The sequence below is a fragment of the Microcaecilia unicolor genome, chromosome 14 (genome assembly GCF_901765095.1).
Source record: "Microcaecilia unicolor chromosome 14, aMicUni1.1, whole genome shotgun sequence".
NCBI lineage: Eukaryota > Metazoa > Chordata > Amphibia > Gymnophiona > Siphonopidae > Microcaecilia > Microcaecilia unicolor.
The window spans coordinates 26,546,832-26,570,788 of NC_044044.1; the positions used below are offsets into that span (position 1 = coordinate 26,546,832).

Consider the following 23,957-nt stretch of genomic DNA (forward strand, 5'->3'; position numbering starts at 1 on the left):
CCACTGCTTACTCTTGTTAATCTTTTGGGATCCTGCCAGGTACTTGTGACCTGGATTCACCACTGCTGGAAACAGGATGCTGGGCGTGATACATAGTAACATACATAGTAGATGACGGCAGAAAAAGACCTGCACGGTCCATCCAGTCTGCCCAACAAGATAAACTCATATGTGCTACTTTTTGTGTACACCTTACCTCGATTTGTATCTGCCATTTTCAGGGCACAGACCGTAGAAGTCTTCAGCACTAGCCCCGCCTGCCAACCACCAGCCCCGCCTCCCCCCACAGCCTCACTACCCATGTAAACTGGATGCCTAAATTGTGTCGCCCACTTATAGAAATGACCCCAACCCGCGGGGGAAATTCAATAATGGCGTCCACAGTTAGGCGTCAGGAACCCCACCAGCCCAGGTATATGGGGTTAGAACGGGCATCGAGAGCGGTGTGGAGGTGGGGCAAAATGTGTCCCCTCCCCCACTCTGGGCTCATGCCCCTTCCCATATTGAAGACTGGCCACACCTCTGGCACAAACACACCCTCACAGCGAGTGCCCCAGTGCCTGCAGGTTTACCAGTTCATTTCAGGGCCCGTTGCACAGCTCTGTATAGCAGATGAGGCCGATGTTGTAGGGGAACCGAAACCTAAATTATCCTTTTCAGTCCTAAGAATATGTTTGTATCATGTATTAAGCATATTTTCTCTATTCATTACTTGCAACTTATATGAAATGTATGGGTTATTCTACTGTAATACGTATCAGAAATTTTTGGGCATTACAGAAGTTCTGGTGTCATTAATTAAGAGCTAATAGCCACATTAATTATAAAGATTGTGAAGCAGGCGGTTAGCTTGGCAGAGTTTAAGAAGGGGTTAGACGGTTTCCTAAAGGACAAGTCCACAAACCACTACTAAATGGACTTGCGAAAAATCCACAATTCCGGGAATAACATGTATAGAATGTTTGTACGTTTGGGAAGCTCGCCAGGTGCCCTTGGCCTGGATTGGCCGCTGTCGGGGACAGGATGCTGGGCTCGATGGACCCTTGGTCTTTTCCCAGTGTGGCATTACTTATGTACTTATGTCCTCTACTTGGCTCACTTTTATTACATAGAGCAGTGATTTAACCTATTGTGATGTCATAGTGGCTCATTCCACCAATAAGAGCCAACCTCATTAGTGATGTCACAATGGCTTGATTGTATAGAATGTCTGTACGTTTGGGAAGCTTGCCAGGTGCCCTTGGCCTGGATTGGCCGCTGTCGTGTACAGGATGCTGTGCTCGATGGACCCTTGGTCTCTTCCCAGTGTGGCATTACTTATGTACTTATGTAGGTGTCCAGCACTTGCCTTGAGAATCAGTCAAGTTTGTAATATATGCGAAACCGTCTCGTATACATGTTGCAGATAGTGTAACATGTTTATTTTATTTGTTACATTTGTATCCCACATTTTCCCACCTATTTGCAGGCTCAATGTGGCTTACATAATACCGTAAAGGCATTCGCCAAGTTCGGTAGGGAACAAGTACAAAAGATGTTAGGGTGGTATAGGGAAGATAAGATTCAGTCACATGGGGTTAAAGGTAGGAGGGTTTGCTAATGTCCAATACAATCTTTGATAGTGAAGTGTTGCAGGATTGAGGCATTTAAGTCGGGTCAGTCGGGTACGCCTTTCCCAACAGGTGAGTCTTTTAATGATTTCCTGAATTTTAGGCGATCGTGGGCTGTTTTCACAGCTTGTGGCAGTGCGTTCCACAGACGCGTGCTTATGTAAGAGAAGTTGGACGCATGGGCTGTCTTGTATTTTAGTCCTTTGCAATTTGGGTAGAGGGGATTCAGCTAAGTCCGTGATGAGCTGGCACTGTTTCTGATTGGGAGAGTAATCAGGTCAATCAGGTTAGACATTGAGTTAATTTTTACTGTACACTGCCTTGAGTGAATTCTTTCAAAAAGGTGGTAAATAAATACAGATAAATAACAGGCCCTGACAGTGGGTGTCACCAGTGTTTTACCTCTGGACACAGTGGCAGGAAGCAGAATAGGGATTGAATGAGATTTGTCCATCTTGAAAGGGGATTCCGTTTCCTAAGAGAACTGTCATGCTTAAGCGAAAAGTATAGACAGTTTGTTACTGGGAAGTATTTTTCATCTTGCAACTGAATTACTAGCAGGTCATAGTAACATAGTAGACGACGGCAGAGAAAGACCTCCACGGTCCATCCAGTCTGCCCAACAAGATAAACTCATATGTGCTACTTTATGTGTATACCTGACCTTGATTTGTATCTGACATCTTCAGGGCACAGACCGTAGACGTCTGCCCAGCAGTAGCCCCACCTCCCACCAGGTCCACAGATGTTTCCCCCCCCCCCTCACCCACCCCGAACCAACTCTTCCTTTAAAAGCTAATGCTTAAATTGGAAGGGGGTCTGTTAAACTTTACACAAATAAATAACAAGGTAGCCCTCTATAAAATTTAAGAAGAAAAAGCGCTGGTTCTGATGTCACAGGCCAATTTATCTCCTTTAATAACTGCAGTACAGGAAGTGAAACTTGGCTTGAGTTTCGATTTGTAGAAAGGGGGAAATCAAACCTAAAATCCAAACCCTTAGGAAAGGCTCAAAGAAGGGCGACCACAGTAAAAGGATTGGAACTGCTTTCATATGGGGAAAGGCTAAAGAGGTTTGGGCTCTTCAGCTGGGAAAAGACAGCCGTGAGGAGGTACGATTGAGGACTACCAAATCCTGAGTGAAATGAAACAGTAAACCAGAATCAATTGTTTACGCTTTCAAAAAAGTACAAAGACTAGACAGCAATCCTTGAAAGTTACATAACAACACTTATATATTTACCCTATCACTGAGCTCTAGAATTCATTGCCAGAGGGTGTCATATGAACAGCTGGCGTGGCTGGATTTAAAAAAAAAAAGTTTGGACAAATTCCCCGAAAGAAAAGTCCAGAAACCATTATTACAGTAGACATTAACATTAACTATATTCCGCCATTTACCTTTCGGTTCAATGCGGATCACAAATCAAAGAAAAGTGGGAAAGTCACTGCTTATCCCTGGAATCGGTAGCATGGAATCTTGTTATTCTTTGGGATTCTGGAATCTTGTTATTCTTTGGGATTCCGGAATCTTGCTACTCTTTGGGATTCTGGAATCTTGTTGTTCTTTGGGATTCTGGAATCTTGCTAACTCTTTTTTGGGATTCCGGAATCTTGCTACTCTTTGGGATTCTGGAATCTTGTTATTCTTAGGGATTCTGGAATCTTGCTACTCTTTGGGATTCTGTCAGGTACTTGTGACCTGGACTGGCCACTGTTGGAAACAGAATACTGGGCTACATTGACCTTTGGTGTAACCCATTACAGCTACTCTTATAAGAACCTAAGAGCTGCCGTACCTATGATCCCTTACTTTGCGTTCTGTCATTTTCTCTCCATCCCCCTCCCTGAGTCCCATATTGGTGCCGGTACCTGCTGTCTTTGCAGCTCCTGGTTCTGTTGATCTCAAGGCTGTGCAGAGCTGGGTTCTGCTGCGGGTACCAGGTCACGCCCTCCTGTTTGCCTGTAGCCAACCTCTTCCCGTAAATTGTCTCCAGGCTGACAGGGAGTGTCTGCAAACTATCAATCCCACAAGTAGGCACATACATAGAGAAGCTGCAAGGCAGACCCTGCAGCAGGGAGAATCAACACAAACTACTCCAGAGAGTGAGAGAATCCAACACCAACCCTGAAGCAGGGAGTGTCTATAAATACCACATCCACAAAGACAGCTACAGAAAGAAGCTGCAAGACACACCCTATGGCAGAAAAGCTACAAGTATCACGGAGTGCTTAAAAACTGTTAGCTCAGAAAATAGATGCAGAGGGAGACCATAACACAGGCCCTGCAGCAGGGAGCATCTGCCAACTCCCAACCCCACAAAAAGCAAGAGAGAGAGAGACTCTAACCCCCAGTTCTGGATCAGGGAGTGCAGCGGACTTTGATCCTGGGGAACTGGGTTCAATTCCCACTGCAGCTCCCTGTGACTCTGGGCAAGTCACTTAACCCTCCATTGCCCCTGGTACAAAATAAGTACCTGAATATATGTAAACCGATTTGAATGTACTTGCAAAAACCTCAAAAAGGCGGTATATCAAGTCCCATTTCCCTTTCCCTTATGACATCACAATATCAGAAGTGAGCCGAGTATCGGGCAATCAAGCCATTGTGACATCACTGATGAGGTTGGCTCAGGCATTGGTGGAATGAGGCATTATGACATCACAGTATCAGCTCCAGTGGAGGAGTTGCCTAGTGGTTAGTGCAGCGGACTCTGATTCTGGGGAACTGGGTTCCATTCCCACTGCAGCTCCTTGTGACTCTGGGCAAGTCACTTAACCCTCCATTGCCCCTGGTACAAAATAAGTACCTGAATATATGTCCGCTTTGAATGTAGTTGCAAAATACCACAGAAAGGCGGTATATCGAGTCCCATTTCCCTTCCCTTTATAAACCAGCAACTTATCAAGCACCCCATCCCAGCCCTGAACTAGGGAGCACTGACAAACTCATAAGTTCCCAAACCTATCTGTGAATGCTGTGGTACAAAGTTCAAGTTTCAAAACTATGAGGAAAAGAGTATTGAGATTAGTTGATAAAGTGTGCTTTTTTTCTGAATATTTTTATTCTGCCTATCACTAACCTACAATTCCTCCTTTAAACCCCCAACCTTTAAGTTCCCCCAAAACACAAGGCAAAAATAATGTTCACTTACCAGAGAAATGTCCTCGTCTCGCAGAACTTCTCAGAAAGTTCTGGCAAAACTTCCCTGTCTTTTGACTCCGCCCCTCTCGGCTTACTTCCTCCCAAGGCAGGATCTGCACTCTTAGGGTGGCCTGGGCTCATTAAAGAGGGACTTTTCTTAATGGTGAGGGGCAAATGTCCTATAAACACAAGCCCATAGTCTCACTGACTAACGGTAACCACTTGTTGCAAACTTATGTTTAATTTCTATCTCTACCCAAAAAATATGTTGTCATTTTCTGCCTAAATGAACTTTGGTGTACCTCAAATTTTTGTCCTAATTTTGTCATTATTCAAAGTTTTTGTTTTTAACTCCTCAGAACAACTTAATAAGTAATTTATTGGAATTCTGAAGATAGAAAGAGAGACCAAACTAAAGGGAGAGATGCAATCATATTTCTAAGTTCTAAAATATATGTACATAAGCATTGCCATGCTGGGACAGACCAAGGGTCCATCGAGCCCAGCACCCTGTCACCGACAGCGGCCAAAAGAACAAGCAATTTGTCCCCCCCATCCTAGAAATACTGTATTATTCCCTCATCCATTCAATAACATTCTAAGGCTTTTTCCTCCAGGAAGTCGTCCGACCCTTTTTTGAAGTCCGCTAAGTTAACCGCCTTAACCACCTTTTCCGGCAGCGAATTCCAGCGTTTAACTACGCGTTGAGTGAAGAAAGATTTGCTCTGATTCGTTTTAAATGTACCACACTGCAGCTTCATCGCATGCTCCCTTGTCCTAGTATTTTTGGAAAGCGTAAACAGACGCTCCACATCGACCCGTTCCATTCCACTCATCTTATAGACCTCTATCATATCTCCCCTCAGCCGCCTCTTCTCCAAGCTGAGAAAATACAACATTTGTAGAGATCGGCAAAATAGAAATGGATATTTACTGATTACTTTGACCATACATTCTTGGGAAATTTGTTTCTCCATCAAGAAGCAGATGAATATCAGCCTCTCAAATGGGTGAGGTCATCATACAGCACTTAGAAGACGGATAAGCTTCCTTGGAGCTCAGAAAGACCAAGAATTTTCTGAGTATGGCTGTGCATTCCATTGCAGCTGCCTGCCTTGTGAGTCCCCTCAGTCAATTTTTATCCATTGAAGTGAATAAACATATTGGTTCACTCATTACCTCATTTAGTTTTTCTTTTTTCCTTCTTCAGGCCAATCCTTTTATCAACTCCTTTTTCGGTGTTTACTGGTCCTGTGTTATACATATTTTTTTTTAAATGTCCTTTTTTATGCTGCTTTTAACTCCTAACCCTTATTTTATCATCCTCACTTTAATATTCCCTTATCTCTTGTTTGTCCTGTTTGTCTGGCCTAATTAGATTGTAAGCTCTGTCGAGCAGGGACTGTCTCTTCATGTTCAAGTGTTCAGCGCTGCGTACGTCTAGTAGCGCTATAGAAATGATAAGTAGTAGTCTTTGAGATTCTGGAATCTTGCTACTTTCTTGGATTCTACATGGAATTTTGCTATTTAGGATTCTGGAATCTTGCTGCTCTTTGAGATTCTGCACGGAATCTTGCTACTGTTTGTCCTTATCCTTTATTTGTCTGTCCTAATTAGATTGTAAGCTCTGTCAAGCAGGGACTGTCTCTTCATGTTCAAGTGTACAGCGCTGCGTACGTCTAGTAGCGCTATAGAAATGATAAGTAGTAGCAGTAGTAGTCTTTGGGATTCCAGAATCTTGCTACTCTTTGGGATTCTGCACGTAATCTTGCTACTTTTTGGGGTTCCGGATTCTTTACTTTGGAATTCCAGAATCTACTACTACTACTACTATTTAGCATTTCTATAGCGCTACAAGGCGTACGCAGCGCTGCACAAACATAGAAGAAAGACAGTCCCTGCTCAAAGAGCTTACAATCTAATAATCTTTGGGATTCCAGAATCTTGCTACTCTTTGTCCTTATTCCTTATTATCCTGTTTGTCTCTCCTAATTAGATTGTAAGCTCTGTCGAGCAGGGACTGTCTCTTCATGTTCAAGTGTACAGCGCTGCGTACGTCTAGTAGCACTATAGAAATAAGTAGTAGTAATAAACCCCGTCACAAGCACCTAGAATGAAGTACCAATGTATAGAATTGCCCTGAATCCATATAAAGTTACACTTGATGCCACCACATTTGCCAAAACGTATTGTGAAAAGCAGGGTTGCGCTACTCCTCTTGATTGAAACTGAGATACTGCTGTACCACCCCAAAAGTTAGGGAGTCATAAATACATAAGTGTTGCCACACTGGGATAGACCGAAGGTCCATCAAGCCCAGCATCCTGTTTCCAACAGTAGCCAATCCAGGTCACAAATACCTGGCAAGATCCCGAAAAAGTTCAATACATCTTATGCTGCTTATCCCAGAAATAAGCAGTGAATTTTCCCCCAAGTCATTTTAATAATGGTCTCTGGACTTTTCCTTTAGGAAGCCGTCCAGACCTTTTTTAAACCCCGCTAAGCTAACCGCCTTTACCACATTCTCTGGCATCGAATTCCAGAGTTTAATTGCACGTTGAGTGAAGAAATATTTTCTCCAATTCGTATTAAATTTACTACTTTGTAGCTTCATCGCATGCTCCCTAGTCCTAGTATTTTTGGAAAGTGTAGATGCATTTTTTTAAAAAAAGGTTTTGAACATAGTTGTGGAGGATGAATCCATTAATGATTAATAGTGAATACTCGTGAGGATCTCCATCTCTTTCAGTTGGAAGTGAGCAACAGGGAATGGATCTGTGCATTAGAATCTTCCAGGTACTTCCAAGTGACCTGGACAAGCCGCTGCTGGAGACAGGATGCTGGGCTCTATGGACCATCAGTCTGACCCAGTTTAACACTTATCTCTATATATAAAAGGCACCACTAACGTTCTAAATGAAGCCTCCAGCCGGAAGTGTGAAGGGGGAGAGATATCCGGTTTCCCCATGAGTGTCTGCCCCACCCTCGCTCTCTCTGTAACACAAACAGTGAAGGAAAACACAGCAAAGCACGAAATCAAATCGCTCTCTCTGTAACAGTGAAGGACTCAGAGGGGGGAGGGGAGAGAGGGCAGAAGCCCTCACTATCTCTGTAACACAAACACAGCACAGCAGGAAACTTAACACTGAAGGACTGGACTCCGAGGGGGGGGGGAGGGGACAGAGAGCAGAGGGGAAGGGAGAGAGGGCAGAGGGCAGAGGGCAGGGACACACACACACTCCCACATGCACACAGAAGAAAACCTTGCTAGCCCCCCGTTTCATTTGCATCAGAAACGGGGCTTTTTTTACTAGTGTTATTATATACAGACACATCCCAGCATAGGTGTTGTGGTTTCCTGCTTGTTTGGGATAGGAAGGTCAGACTGGTGGGGGTGCAAGTAAACTTTAGCTCCCCCTCCTTCAAATTGTAATCTCTCTCTCTCTCTCTCACACACACACATTTTTGATTTTACAACCTATTAGAACATTAAGTTACAGCTTATTATATTAAAGACCATGCAATGCATTATAAGGCCACAAGGTGGCACTGTTCTGTTTTAGGCGTTCAAGTATTGTATGTGTTGCTTTCTTTTCTTACTGAGTTTTTTCCTATAAAGGTGCTGCTTACTCTCTTTCTAAAACTGTAACAAGTAGAAAAATCTTATTTATACTAAATAATGTCCTGTTTCAGATTTCTCCTACATCTGGTTCCTATCCTAAGTGTGTTGAAACAAGTTCACTCTAGCAAGAAGATATTCTAGAGTCATGAAAAGATGGAACTAGGAGGGATCTTGGGAGGGTCATTTAGAATCCTAGAAAGCTAGGGGTCAGGGGGACCTCAGGAGGACATGCAATCCATTCCCTACCTCCAGGCAAGATGCCCTGTATCTTACCGCAATGGAAAGGCTTCTGACCACACTCATCACAAGCAGAGACCAAAAGAGTTGGCATGCTGTAAGAGAAAATTGAAAACAAGTCTACCAATCCTTCGCTCTCAGGGAACAGGATACACAAGAAAACAAAATCAGATTTAAAAAACATGAACAGTAAATACTTTATTATACATAACCATGAAATTAAAATAAAGGTCACATGAACCCATGTGCAAAAGTGTTTTTAAAAAAAACCATGACCCTCTTTCTGCAAATCTATCTGCAACGGAGGCAAACTTTGTATGCATTTTCTTAAACAAATAAGCAAATTGAAATCTGAAATGAAACAATAAAATTCAGCAAAAATAAAGTTCTTGGAACTTAGTACAGTAGAACCTTCCTAGCCCCCCCCCCCCCCCCCCCCCCCCCCCCCGGTGAAATCTGCTATCAAGTCATCCACTCAGCTTTCCCTTCTGCAGACAGAATAACCACAAAACCTTCCCCCTGTCTTCACACGTCTAGACTTCTTTTCCATCTTGAAAATTGCTCTCCTCACAGCTGGACACAGTGCTATCCAGACTTATGAACATAAGAGTAGCCATACCAGTGGTCCATCTAGCCCAGTATCCAGTTTTCCAAACAGTGACCAAGCCAGGTCACAAGTACCTGGCAGAAATCCAAATAGTGGCAACATTCCATGTAGAACCCCAAAGAATATCAAGATTCTGGAATCCTAAAGACTGACAAGATTCCATGCAGAATAGCAACATTCCATACTACAAATCCCAGGGCAAGCAGTTGCTTCCCTTTTCTATCTCAATAGCAAACTATGGACTTTTCCTCCAGGAACTTGTCCAAACCTTTTTTTTAAACCCAGATACGCTGACCGCTGTTACCACATCCTACATAAAAACATAGTAGCCATACTGGGTCAGACCAACGCTCCATCTAGCCCAGTATCCTGTTTTCCAAACAGTGGCCAAGCCAGATCACAAGTACCTGGCAGAAACCCAAATCGTGGCAACATTCCATGTAGAACCCCAAAGAACAGCAAGATTTTGAAATCCTAAAGAGTAACAAGATTCCATGCAGAATCTCAAAGAGCAGCAACATTCCATGTAGAACCCCAAAGAATACCAAGATTCTGGAATCCTAAAGAGTGACAAGATTCCAAGCAGAATAGCAACATTCCATACTACAAATCCCAGGGCAAGCAGTTGCTTCCCATGTCTATCTCAATAGCAGACTATGGATTTTTCCTCCAGGAGCTTGTCCAAACCTTTTTTTAAACCCAGATACGCTAACCGCTGTTACCACATCCTACATAAAAACATAGTAGCCATACTGGGTCAGACCAACGCTCCATCTAGCCCAGTATCCTGTTTTCCAAACAGTGGCCAAGCCAGGTCACAAGTACCTGGCAGAAACCCGAGGGGAAAACAATTCCATGGGATAGTCAGTCCTGTTAGTATATCCCAGCTCCCAGATGGCGTTAGCTTTTTCTCCAGTTTGCACCACGCTTTGATTTGAGTCTGGGGACGTGCTCCGTGTTCATGTGGTTAATGCAGAGGAGGTCCAAGAGTCGTTCTGTGGTTCCTTCCCATCGTTCTGCGTACTCCTGTTAGGGAGAAACCAACAGAGGAGAAGGGACTGAGTCGTGGAACAGCAGAGGGTGTGAAGGGTAGGAATGAGGTGCATTGGCAGAGCAGCGGGTTCTGAGGGTAGGAACGGGGGGGGAGGGTGAAGTTAATCAGTCTCACCGTCTTTCCCTGGCGAGTTCTTCGTGTGGTTTTGCGCTCCTCTTCTCTCCATCTTCATCTGTCTCGCTGCTTAATGTTGGTGGCGTTTTCTTGACCTGTTCCTCATTGCCGCTCCCCTCTCTTGCTTGTTCCTGTAGCAAAGATTCAACAGTCAGGGGGGCAGCAGGGCTGCTAAGTTACCCAGTTCCAAGGGGGAAATTTTAGACCAGTCCTGACTCTCTGACAACCCCTTTCACAATGCGTGATTCCCCTTAATTCTGTAACTGGGCGAAAGCATTGAATGCCAGCCTTTTGCTGTTAAATGTAAGGGTTAAAATAACAAGATGCTACCCGACGTGGCCACGTTTCGCCCTCAGGCTGCGTCAGGAGTAAAAAAAAATGCAAAATAAAAAACAAGTATAAAACCATATATATCAAAATTCTCATATTCAAACATCATAATTAAAACAAATAATTTAAATACAATACATAAACTCTAAATAAAAGCTTAAATCATATGGTGATATAAAATGTGAAAATTCATACATACAAAAGACGCAATCACTTGTTGTAATTATGCTGTTTGAATATGAGAATTTTGATACATATGGTGGGAGGCGGGACTGGTGGTTGGGAGGCGGGGATAGTGCTGGGCAGACTTATACGGTCTGTGCCAGAGCCGGTGGTGGGAGGTGGGGCTGGTGGTTGGGAGGCGGGGATAGTGCTGGGCAGACTTATACGGTCTGTGCCAGAGCCGGTGGTGGGAGGCGGGGCTGGTGGTTGGGAGGCGGGGATAGTGCTGGGCAGACTTATACGGTCTGTGCCATAGCCGGTGGTGGGAGGCGGGGTTGGTGGTTGGGAGGCGGAGATAGTGCTGGGCAGACTTATACGGTCTGTGCCAGAGCCGGTGGTTGGGAGGCGGGGCTGGTGGTTGGGAGGCGGGGATAGTGCTGGGCAGACTTATACGGTCTGTGCCAGAGCCGGTGGTGGGAGGCGGAGATAGTGCTGGGCAGACTTATACGGTCTGTGCCAGAGCCGGTGGTGGGAGGCGGGGTTGGTGGTTGGGAGGCGGAGATAGTGCTGGGCAGACTTATACGGTCTGTGCCAGAGCCGGTGGTGGGAGGTGGGGCTGGTGGTTGGGAGGCGGGGATAGTGCTGGGCAGACTTATACGGTCTGTGCCAGAGCCGGTGGTGGGAGGTGGGGCTGGTGGTTGGGAGGCGGGGATAGTGCTGGGCAGACTTATACGGTCTGTGCCAGAGCCGGTGGTGGGAGGCGGGGCTGGTGGTTGGGAGGCGGGGATAGTGCTGGGCAGACTTATACGGTCTGTGCCAGAGCCGGTGGTGGGAGGCGGGGCTGGTGGTTGGGTATTATACAGTCTGTGCCCTAAAGAGCACAGGTATAAATCAAAGTAGGGTATACACAAAAAGCAGCAAATATGAGTTATCTTGTTGGGCAGACTGGATGGACCGTGCAGGTCTTTTTCTGCCGTCATCTACTATGTTGCATGTTATATGGTCTTACACTTCTTATTTTATACTTTTTACCCCCAACGCAGCCTGAGGGCGAAACGTGGCCACGTCGGGTAATCGTTTTAATAAACCATTTCTTTTTATTATTCTATTTAATCTGCCTTTTTGTCACAACTGTTAAATGTAAGTGGCCACTAAGCAACTAAGTAAGGTGGTATGTAAGGGGCCTAGCAGACCTTTCTCCTCAGGGAATACCAAAATCTGGGCAGCCCCACAGCTGTGTCTCAGCCCCTTCAGGAGTCCTACTGTATCAAGAATCACTGCAGTTGAGCTGAGGGACCAGGGGTGGGGAAGGAAGTTTGAGCAAATTAGCCTCTGTACAGGTGCTGGGAATGCGGGTCGCAAACCAGGATGGAAGACCGTTTAGATTTTTTCTACCTCTCTGTTGCTCACCTGAGCCTCTGGGGAAAATTGGGGGAAATCCACTATTCGTTGCCAGAGAATATGGTAAAGGCGGTTAGCTTAGCGGAGTTTAAAAAAGGTTTGGACGGCTTCCTAAAGGAAAAGTCCATAGACAATTATTAAATGGACTTACTACTACTACTATTTAGCATTTTTATAGCGCTATAAGGCGTACGCAGCGCTGCCACAAACATAGAAGAAAGACAGTCCCTGCTCAAAGAGCTTACAATCTAATAGACAAAAAATAAAGTAAGCAAATCAATTAATGTGTACAGGAAGGAGGAGAGGAGGGTAGGTGGAGGCGAGTAGTTACAAGTGGTTACGAGTCAAAAACAATGTTAGAGGTGGGCTTTCAGTCTAGATTTAAAGGTGGCCAAGGATGGGTCAAGACGTAGGGGCTCAGGAAGTTTATTCCAGGCGTAGGGTGCAGCGAGACAGAAGGCGCGAAGTCTGGGATAAGCAGTATAAAATGTATTGAACTTTTCTGGGATCTTGCCAGGTATTTGTGACATGGATTGTCCACAGTTGGAAACAGAATGCTAGGCTTGATGGACCTTCAGTCTGTCCCAGTATGGCAACACTTATGTACTTGGCATTCTGAATGGAATCTTGCTACTCTTTGGGGTTCTACATGGAATGTTGCTACACTTTGAAATTCTGCATGGAATCTCGTTCTTTAGAATTCTAGAATCTTGCTACTCTTTGGGATTCTACATGGAATGTTGCTACACTTTGAAATTCTGCATGGAATCTCGTTCTTTAGAATTCTAGAATCTTGCTACTCTTTGGGATTCTACACGGAATGTTGCTACAATTTGGGTTTCCGCCTGGTACTTGTGTCCGGATTGGCCACTATTGGAAACATAAGTACATAAGTATTGCCATACTGGGACAGACCAAAGGTCCATCAAGCCCAGTATTCTAAGCTCTCTCTCCACCTGGCAAGGCCTCGGGAGCACTCACGTTTTCTCCATCTACTGTCCCCCGGGGCTGTCTCTTTTGGGCTTCCTCCAACTGCTCCCTGAGTTTCTGCATTTCTCTGCCCAGCTGCTCCAGCTGCTGCCTCAGAGCTCGGACCTCTTTCTTGGCTCTGTTCCTCTCGGCACTGGCCCGGCTCCAGCGTTCCCTCCACTTGCTGGTGCACTCGGCCCACCAGCGCACGGTCTTCTCCAGGTTAGAGGCCACCAGCTTGGCTTCGGCCAGTTCCTCCCTGCAGCGCTGGTGGTCCCGGAGTGGGTGAGAGTATTCCGGAGGAGGACTCTGACCAGCGATGACCGGAGATTTTAGGGGACTGGATGGAGGAGATGCCTTAGGTAGGCCTGTCTTTGTCTGTCCCTTAGAGTCACTCCCCATGGAAACTCTGTGGAGATTCCTCCTACTCATAACCAAGGCCTGAGAAGAATCAGAGGAGAAAAAGGTATTAGTCAAAAGGTAAACCTCATTTTTTGTGTACCTCCAGCTTCACCTTCTCAACTGGCTCTCATCAGGGATTCATCGATCATTCATGGTCTGTTTTGTCACACTTTCTTTTTTTCCCCATGTGGCTTTCGCCAAGATCTACCACGCAAAGCCTGTCCTCATTCCATCCCACATCTAATTCTGGCTCTCATTCTATAAAGTTGCGCACAAAATTTACGCTTAGCTTGCAAAGTGCTGCACGCATGTTATACTTGGCAGTTATGCATGTAATAACCTGCTTAATTGATACTTATGAGCAATAATTGTCTATAAATGCTGATAAATGATACTAATGCACTTGTCTAACTGCACTTGATTGGGATTCTACAATATGTGGGTGTAAAATCCATTGCACTCGACTGCAAGGCAGCGTGGACCTGGGAGGGGCACTTACATATACAAGCTTTGGGAAACTTGCAGTTACGTACCTAACTTCGTACGAGCAGCCTTCGAGTTCGCATGCCTGAGCCTAAAGTTAGACGCGTAACTGTGGACTTAACGCTAGTAATTCTATAACGATAGTTCCATGCAATAATGTCATTAGAGAATTTGCACTTAATGCGTTATTGTCCCTATGTCTAACTTTAGGTGACCTGTAGAGAATTACCCCAACAGGGTAAGTCTATAAAAAGGTGCTAAATTGGGTGTATTCTACAAAGAAAATGAGGTACCTGCTTTAATTTCTAGAATATTCTAGAGCAACAAGATACGTTGCACTAGATATATGTCTTTTAGGTGCGAGAACCTCCACCAATCACAAAAGACTGCGCATAGATCATAGTATTCAATAATTATTCACATGTACATGTGCACCCGCCCATGCTCCACCCACACCCCGCCCCTATGTATGACAACCTCCTAACTGCTTGCCATTGGATATTGGTGCCATGTTCTAGAACACGGCGGAACCTGGACTAGTGGTGTCTAAATCCTGGCACCTGTTTTATGGGGGTAATTTTATAACAGGGTAGTGGATGAGTAGCCGAATGGTTGCCACTGTGCCCTGGGAACCAGGTTCAAATCCTACTGCAGTCACTTAACCCTCCGTTGCCCCAGGTACAAACAGACTGTGAGCCCACTAGAGACGGACAAAGTACCTGAACATAACATATGTAAACTTCTTCGATTGTGCCACAGAAAGACAGCACATTCAATTCCTTTCCCAATGTCAAAGCTGCAAAAATGCCCCCATAGCGCACACATTTATGCCTGTTTATATGAGTTAAGGCTAAAGCAGATAGGGCTCTTCAGCTTGGAAAAGAGACGGCTGAGGGGGGGGGGGGGGGGGATATGATTGAGGTCTACAAAATCCTGAGTGGCTTAGAACGAATAGAAGTGAATTGATTTTTCACTCTTTCAAAAAGTACAAAGACCAGGGGACAGTCAATGAAGGAAATATTTTTCCATTCAACAAGCAGTTAAGCTCTGGAACTCATTGCTAGAGGATGTGGTTGTGGCGGTTGGCGTATCTGAGTTTGAAAAAGGTTTGGACAAGTTCCTGGAGGAAAAGTCCATTGTCTGCTATTGAGACGGACGTGGGGAAGCTACTGCTTGCCCTGGGATTGGTAGCATGGAATGTTGGGGTTCTGGAATGTTGCTACTCTTTGAGATTCTGCATGGAATGTTACTATTTTGGGGTGGTTCTGGAATGTTGGTACTCTTTGAGATTCTGCATGGAATCTTGCTATTCTTTGGGATTCTAGAATCTTGTTACTCTTTGAGGTTCTGGAATGTTGCTACTACTAATTGGGTTTCTGCCAGGTACTTGTGACCTGAATTGGCCACTGTTGGAAGCAGGATACTGGGCTAGATGGCCCATCGGTCTGACCCAGTATGGCTATTCTTATGTTCTTAAATACATTTGTGTTCTGCACAGCACTGAGCAAAGTGTTTTTCTTCAGTATTGTCTCACGTGCTTGACTGAATGGTTGGTTGTAAAATATGATGGATAGGTTCCTATCCTTTTTCCACTGTACTTCTTTTCCTTATTTTTGTGTGTAATTTATTTGTAAACTGTTATGGTCTGTTTGGAATGGGTGGTATAGAGTCCATCCAGTCTGCCCAACAGTCCTAAAGAGTTACAAGATTCCGGAATCCCAATTAGTAGCAACATTCCATGTAGAACCCCAAAGAGTAACATAGTAACGTTGTAAATGACGGCAGATAAAGACCTGTTCGGTCCATCCAGTCTGCCCAACAAGATAAACTCATTTACATGGTATGTGATACTTTATACCTGAGTTTGATTTGTCCTTGCCTTTCTCAGGGCACAGACCGTAGAAGTCTGCCCAGCACTGTTCTTATATTAAAAGTTCAGAAGATTCTGGAATCCTAAAGAGTTACAAGATTCCGGAATCCCAATTAGTAGCAACATTCCATGTAGAACCCCAAAGAGTAACATATTAAATGACGGCAGATAAAGACCTGAACAGTCCATCCAGTCTGCCCAACAAGATAAACTCATTCTACATGGTATGTGATACTTTATATGTATACCTGAGTTTAATTTGTCCTTGCCTATCTCATGGCACAGACCGTACAAGCCTGCCCAGTACTGTTCTTGTACTAAGTTCTGGAGCTAACGTTGAAGCCCCTTAAAATGTACACTCCAGCCCATCCCTATCTATTCAGTCACGATCAGGGCGTAGACCGTAGAAGTCTGCCCAGCTCTGTTCTTGTACTAAACGTTCTGAAGATTCTGGAATCCTAAAGAGTTACAAGATTCCGGAATCCCAATTAGTAGCAACATTCCATGTAGAACCCCAAAGAGTAACATAGTAAATGACGGCAGATAAAGACCTGAACGGTCCATCCAGTCTACCCAACTAAGCATATTCTATATACTGCGCCTAAATCTAGGCGCTGCTTATAGAATACGCTTAGTCAGCACTGATCTCAGCGCTGATTTCTTAGGCACTATATATAGAATCTCCTCCTATAAGTGGGGTCTCTGAATCCAACTCCTTCTCTTTGCATTTAGACACAGAACCTGGGAGACAGGTGCATGGCTGGAGGCATTTTGACAGGTACAGGGACACACACTCATGCTTCTCCAGGTCTGTCTCTGAGAGAGACAACCGTATGGTTGGAGATGTTCTGACAGGTACAGGGACACACACCCGGGCTTCTCTGGGTCTGTCTCTGAGAGACAGGTGCATAATAGTTGGAAACAATCTGACAGATACAGGAACACACACCTGTACTTCTCTGGGTCTGTCTCTGGGAGACAGGTGCATGGCTGGAGGCATTTTGACAGGTACAGAGACACACACCCGGGCTTCTCTGGATCTGTCTCTAAGAGACAGGTGCATGGCTGGAGGCATTTTGACAGGTACAGAGACACACACTCATGCTTCTCCAGGTCTGTCTCTGAGAGAGACAACCGTATGGTTGGAGATGTTCTGACAGGTACAGGGACACACACCCGGGCTTCTCTAGGTGTGTCTCTGGGAGACAGGTGCATAGCTGGAGCAATTTGACAGATGAAGGAACACACACCAATGTTTCTCCAGGTCTGTCTCTGAGAGACAGGTGCATAGTTGGAAGCATTGTGACAGATACAGAGACAGGGACACACACTCATGCTTCTTCAAGTCTGTCTCTGAGAAACAAGGGTACGTACAGTGATCTGAGCTCCTTCATATCTGTCCCTGAGTGAAACAGATCTATATTGGAATGATTCTGATAATGCAGAGGGCGGACACCTTTGCTCTTCCAGGTGAGTCTGTCAAAGACACAGGTGCATGATCAGAGGTATTCTGAGAGACACAGAGGAAAACCTCTCTCTAAAGCGCCTCCAGATCTGTCTTTGAGGAAGACGGGTGTATAATCGGAAGTTTTCTGACATGAACAGGGCTCAGAAGCTCACCCGTATCCTTCCGAGTCTGTCTTTTGAGGAAGAGTAGGAGTACATGGTTGGAGGTATTCTCACAGGTGCAGGGAATAAATATTCACCTGGGCTCCTATGAGTCCGTCTCTGAGACAGACAGGTGTATGGGTGAGGACAGGTACAGGGATAGACACTCACCTGTGAGTCTGTCTCTGAGGAAGACAGGAGCATGGGTGGAGATATTCTGAACAGTGCTCACCTGGGCTCTTTGAGATGTGTCACCAAGGGCTACAGCACTGGAACTGCAGGGAAGATGTAAACTGTACAAGTTCTTCCAAGAGAAAAGTCACACCCTGAGACAGACGGGAGGGGTGAGAAACAGAGGGCGCAAGCATGGAAGAGAAAGACAGACAAACATAAACAGAGAGACAACAAATAAACCACACAGGAACAGAACTGCAGAGAGACGCACAGAAACAGAGAGATTCTTGTGGTTTAACTACATCACAGAGCAGGAATACAGCACAGATAACTGAAAGTGGATCTTCACCTGGTGTTCTACTAATAGAAGTGTGAAAACAGCACAGACAGCTGAACAGCAGAACTGAGAGAATGATGCACATTTTTTTAAATAGAAAAATGTATCACGACACCAAAGAGAGGAGGCATCAGAGCTCAGCACCAGGCAGGTGAATACAACACTCTGCTGTTCTATATCGACCCAATTCCATCCTCTGCTCTGGTATCCTTAGTGTTTTCCTTTTCCCTGAAGTCCTGTGTTCACTGTTTAGCACAGCTAGAGCTCAGGAGTCAGCAAAAACAGGGAACTTTCACTATCAGTCCAGATCAGTTCTGAACAGGTCGAATTGGAAAGGACCTCACATTGACATTAAGGAACATAAATGACAACCCTGGAGTACCTGAAAGGCTTTTCAATGGCCTGTTCTTGATGGCTCAGAGGCAAAAGAAAATAGGGCAGCGAGAGACCTCAGGAAATCATCGAGAGATCTTAGAAGGATAGAGCCGAGAGAAACTTTGGGAGGTCATCTTGAGACATAGAAAAATAGGGCAGGGAGGGACTTCAGAGGTCATGTTGAGTCACAGAAATATAGGGTGGAGGGACCTCAGGAAGTCATGTAGAAATCTTCGAAGGACAGGGCTGGGAGGAACTTCAGGAGGCCATCTACAAATATTAGAAGGACAGGGCTGGGAGGAACTTCAGGAGGCCATCTACAAATATTAGAAGGACAGGGCCAGGAGGAACTTCAGGTCATGTACAAATCTTAGAAGGACAAGGCAGGGAGGAACTTCAGGAGGTCATCTACCAATATTAGACGGACAGGGCCAGGAGAAGGAACTTCAGGAGGTCATCTACAAATATTAGAAGGACAGGGCCAGGAGGAACTTCAGGAGGTCATCTACAAATATTAGGACAGGGCCAGGAGAAGGAACTTCAGGAGGTCATCTACAAATATTAGAAGGACAGGGCCAGGAGGAACTTCAGGAGGTCATCTACAAATATTAGAAGGACAGGGCCAGGAGGAACTTCAGGAGGTCATCTATAAATCTTAGAAGGTCAGGACTGGGAGGAACTTCAGGAGGTCATCTACAAATATTAGAAGGACAGGGCCAGGAGGAACTTCAGGAGGTTGTCTACAAATCTTAGAAAGACAGGGCCAGGAGGAACTTCAGGAGGTCATCTATAAATCTTAGAAGGTCAGGACTGGGAGGAACTTCAGGAGGTCATCTACAAATATTAGAAGGACAGGGCCAGGAGGAACTTCAGGAGGTTGTCTACAAATCTTAGAAAGACAGGGCCAGGAGGAACTTCAGGAGGTCATCTATAAATCTTAGAAGGTCAGGACTGGGAGGAACTTCAGGAGGTCATCTACAAATATTAGAAGGACAGGGCCAGGAGAAGGAACTTCAGGAGGTCATCTACAAATATTAGGACAGGGCCAGGAGGAGGAACTTCAGGAGGTCATCTACAAATATTAGAAGGACAGGGCTGGGAGGGACCTCGGGAAGTCATGTAGAAATCTTAGAAGGACAGGGCTGGGAGAAACTTCAGGAGGCCATCTACAAATATTAGAAGGACAGGGCCAGGAGGAACTTCAGGAGGTTGTCTACAAATCTTAGAAAGACAGGGCCAGGAGGAACTTCAGGAGGTCATCTATAAATCTTAGAAGGTCAGGACTGGGAGGAACTTCAGGAGGTCATCTACAAATATTAGAAGGACAGGGCCAGGAGAAGGAACTTCAGGAGGTCATCTACAAATATTAGGACAGGGCCAGGAGAAGGAACTTCAGGAGGTCATCTACAAATATTAGAAGGACAGGGCTGGGAGGGACCTCGGGAAGTCATGTAGAAATCTTAGAAGGACAGGGCTGGGAGGAACTTCAGGAGGCCATCTACAAATATTAGAAGGACAGGGCCAGAAGGAACTTCAGGAGGTTGTCTACAAATCTTAGAAAGACAGGGCCAGGAGGAACTTCAGGAGGTCATCTATAAATCTTAGAAGGTCAGGACTGGGAGGAACTTCAGGAGGTCATCTACAAATATTAGAAGGACAGGGCCAGGAGAAGGAACTTCAGGAGGTCATCTACAAATATTAGGACAGGACCAGGAGGAACTTCAGGAGGTCATCTACAAATATTAGAAGGACAGGACCAGGAGGACCTTCAGGAGGTTGTCTACAAATCTTAGAAGGATGGGGCAGGGAGGAACTTCAGGAGGTCATGTAAAAATCTACAGCCCAGAAAGCCTTCAAGAGATAACCTAGTCTACCCAGATTTCCCTAAGTTATCATAGGTCAGGTTTCTTGAATCTGCTTTTAAATACCTCCAGTTACAGAAATCCCATCACCTTAAAAGGCAGCAAATTCCAGCATTCAACTTTCCACAAAAAAATGGTGTTCCTAACGTCCTGCCTATACATCCTTTGTGGGAATTTTGAACCCATTAATTCTTTCCACAGTGAAGACTGATCCCTCTCCCTTTCATGACCCCTCCTTTTTGCTTTTGGGTGCTGCCATCATGTCACCCAAAGTCCTTCTTCCTGTTCTCCGTCTTCCTTCCCCCATATGTTTACTTCCCTTTCTGTGAAAAAAAATATTCCATTACCCTAAGCCTTTGAAGCTTCACAGCTTAACTTCTTTTTCTAGAACTTTCTCACCACTGAAATACATTTGTTTCTTCTGCATTAATTATTCATTTAAAATATTTAAATTTTAAATGTCTCTCTCTCTCTCCTTTCCCCTTCTTGCAGAGTATTTAAGGCCCTTAATCTTCCTTTCTTTTGGTTTACTACTACTACTACTACTTAACATTTCTAGAGCGCTACTAGGGTTACGCAGCGCTGTACAGATTAACATAAATTGACATAAAGGACAGTCCCTGCTCCAAGGAGCTTACAATCTAAAGGGCGAAATGTCAAGTAGGGGCAGTCCAGGTTTCCTGAATAGAGGTATGATGGTTAGGTGCCGAAGGCGACATTGAAGAGGTGGGTTTTGACCAAGGCCTTGAAGATGGGCAGGGAGGGGGCCTGGCGTATGGGCTCAGGGAGATTATTCCAGGCATGGGGTGAGGCAAGGCAGAAAGGGCGAAGCCTGGAGTTGGCGGTGGTGGAGAAGGGTACTGAAAGGAGAGGGATTTGTCTTGAGAACGGAGGTTACGGGTAGGAGCGTAAGGGGAGATGAGGGTAGAAAGGTAGTGAGGGGCTGCAGATCGAGTGCATTTGTAGGTTAAAAGGAGAAGCTTAAACTGTATGCGGTACCTGATCGAAAGCCAGTGAAGTGACTTGAGCAGAGGGGTTTATAGTGCAGACTGTAACCTCACTAAAGTCTATCTCTGGTTCTTTATTTTATCTTTCCTGAGTGTATTTGCACGGTAGGCCTCAATGAGGCCTGGATAAACAACAGGGTCTCCCATCATTCCTACACATCACCTGTTGACCTGAGTGTGGAAAATGAGTCAGGTTGTGTCAAAAAGAAAATATCCTGTTATTTTGCCTGCAATATATGGAAATATTTGGCAAAGTGCAGGGGGCAGATGGCTTCCTTCCTTTTTCAAGAGAGGAAAAAACCCTTCTCCAATGACTACAGCTGCAAACACCATCTTCTATTTGAGGGTGGTTTCCTGAGGATGAATCATTCCTTGCAGAATAAGAATTCATCTTTTTTTTTTTTTTTTTAACAGTGAAAACCAGAGCTATCCACCTCATGATGAGGGCTCTTCCCTTCTCCCAAAGCGGGTTTTTCTGGTTTCTCAAGCAAACACAGGCTTTCCCAGAACACTGTCCTCGGTTAAAGCAAACACCTATGCAAAACTCAAAGCAGATTCGGCTGACAGTTCAAATAAAATCTCTTGAAATATCTCCTCGCTTTTTTCCTTATTAATATTATAATTTCATTCCCTAAAGCTATATCTGTGTTTAGAAACTTTTTGACAGCGCTGCCTGCGTAGCCCCTCCCACTGTGATGGACATGTGCGGATGATCAAAACTCCGGCGCTATTCTGACTAGCAACAAACAAAAGGGTGAGTGAGGTGGAGCCAAAGAGGATGTCGAACGTCTTTATTGGAAACCGCTGGAAAACAACCCGACAGGGCCGTGTTTCGGCACAAAGGCCTGCCTCAGGGGTCAAGCAAATCTCTGTCGTTGCTTTGGCGATGTATAACAACAAAGAAGAGTGTTGTTGTCGAACATCCTAGTTTTCGCTTTCCTGCGATATCATCGATGATTGAAAATGCCGGAACGCTGTACATAAGTAATGCCACACTGCGAAAAGACCAAGGGTCCATCGAGCCCAGCATCCTGTCCACGACAGCGGCCAATCCAGGCCAAGGGCACCTGGCGAGCTTCCCAAACGTACAAACAATTCTATACACGTTATTCCCGGAATTGTGGATTTTTCCCAAGTCCATTTAGTAGTGGTTTATGGACTTGTCCTTTAGGAAACCGTCTAACCCCTTTTTAAACTCTGCTAAGCTAACCGCCTTCACCACATTCTCCGGTAACGAATTCCAGAGTTTAATTACGCGTTGGGTGAAGAAAAACTTTCTCCGATTTGTTTTAAATTTACTACACTGTAGTTTCATCGCATGCCCCCTAGTCCTAGTATTTTTGGAAAGCGTGAACAGACACTTCACATCCACCTGTTCCACTCCACTCATTATTTTATAGACCTCTATCACGTCTCCCCTCAGCCGTCTCTTCTCCAAGCTGAATAACCCTAGCCTCCTTAGTCTTTCTTCATAGGGAAGTCGTCCCATCCCCGCTACCATTTTAGTCGCCCTTCGCTGCACCTTTTCCAATTCTACTATATCTTTCTTGAGATGCGGCGACCAGAATTGAACACAATACTCAAGGTGCGGTCGCACCATGGAGTTTTCAAACTTGCAAAAGTTTGTAGCTCAAAAAGTGACATGCTAGACCCCTCTGATCATTCTGTGCTGGTAAGTGCGGGTGTTAGTATAGGGCTAATGGCCCCTAGCACCCACATTTACTTTTGATCGTCGGCCCTGAGTGAATTAAAGCCCTTCCTTCCGACCTTACAAGCCTGGCAGTAACACAGCTGAAGCATGAATACAGCACAGAAAACTGAAAGAAAAAAAAATCTGCAACAGAACTCTGTGCAGCCTTCACACCAACAAAGGAAAAGCATGAACACAGCACAAATGGCTGAAAAGCAGATCATCATTAGAGCTCCATGCAGTCATCATACTGATAACAAGTAAATCATGAAAACAGGGAAGGCTCTCCACAGAGTGGATGAACACTAAATCCCACGTGGTGCAAATACAGAAAGACAAAGTGGGAAATGGACAAATGACTTCAGGACGACGGGACTAAGGTGGTATAAACAGAATAAACTTTATTGTAGACTTGACACAGTACTGTGTTTCGGCCACAGGCCTGCCTCAGGAGTCTTGAGTGATGTGGATCAATTACTGAATAACTGTTTCGTCTTGAACAGTATCCAAAAAAATATATCAAATACTGGATGGTCTAATCAAAGACTCACACACGATCAATAAAGAGACGTGTAGCAGGACAAAACTGCCTGTAACTTCTGAAAACAGCACAGACAGCTGAAGAGCGACTCCTCAGCAGAGTCCCATCCATGCAGGCACTGATGCAAGTCAATCATGAATACAGCATGAATCACAGAAGAGTGGGTCTTCACTAGATCCTCATGTAGATGTTACACTGCTACATGTAATGCGTGAATACAGCACGGATAGCTGCAGAGGGAATGTTCATCAGAACCCTGTGCAGGCATCACACCATAATGTGTAAAGCAGCAGAGACAGCTGAACAGCAAAACTCAGGGAATGATAGAGAGTTGAGGACAGAGCTCAGCACTAAGCAG

At 45.0% G+C, this 23,957-nt stretch overlaps 2 protein-coding genes across 3 annotated transcripts in view; both read right to left on the reverse strand.

Annotated features, from left to right (window-relative positions):
- Positions 1–4,828, reverse strand: part of LOC115457924 (von Willebrand factor A domain-containing protein 5A-like) — a 29,816-nt gene extending 24,988 nt beyond the window's left edge. Inside the window, 1 exon segment of the mRNA XM_030187630.1 lies at positions 4,765–4,828. The gene's annotated coding sequence lies outside the window, so the exon portion shown is untranslated.
- Positions 4,829–9,988: 5,160 nt separating this feature from the next.
- On the reverse strand, positions 9,989–23,924 carry LOC115457977 (coiled-coil domain-containing protein 102A-like). Of its 2 annotated transcripts, none has more exons than XM_030187712.1 (4): positions 23,614–23,924; positions 13,263–13,691; positions 10,389–10,519; positions 9,989–10,246 (listed from the first exon to the last, which is right to left on the reverse strand). In XM_030187712.1, the coding sequence occupies exons 2-4, from the start codon at positions 13,680–13,682 to the stop codon at positions 10,180–10,182; spliced, it is 618 nt and encodes a 205-aa protein (XP_030043572.1). In that variant the 5' UTR covers positions 13,683–13,691; positions 23,614–23,924; the 3' UTR covers positions 9,989–10,179. The 2 variants fall into 2 exon arrangements, with proteins under 2 accessions (XP_030043572.1, XP_030043571.1); XM_030187711.1 differs by lacking the exon at positions 23,614–23,924 and adding an exon at positions 17,785–17,867.
- Between the last annotated feature and the right edge of the window lie 33 nt (positions 23,925–23,957).

Coding starts and splice junctions, on each gene's coding strand:
- LOC115457977 (XM_030187711.1), bottom strand. CDS start 17,817: ATGCTCCTGTCTTCCTCAGAGACAGACTCACAG. Junction 10,520..13,262: donor GGACAGTAGATGGAGAAAAC/GTGAGTGCTCCC, acceptor TCTTTGCTACAG/GAACAAGCAAGAGAGGGGAG. Junction 10,247..10,388: donor GAACTCGCCAGGGAAAGACG/GTGAGACTGATT, acceptor TCTCCCTAACAG/GAGTACGCAGAACGATGGGA.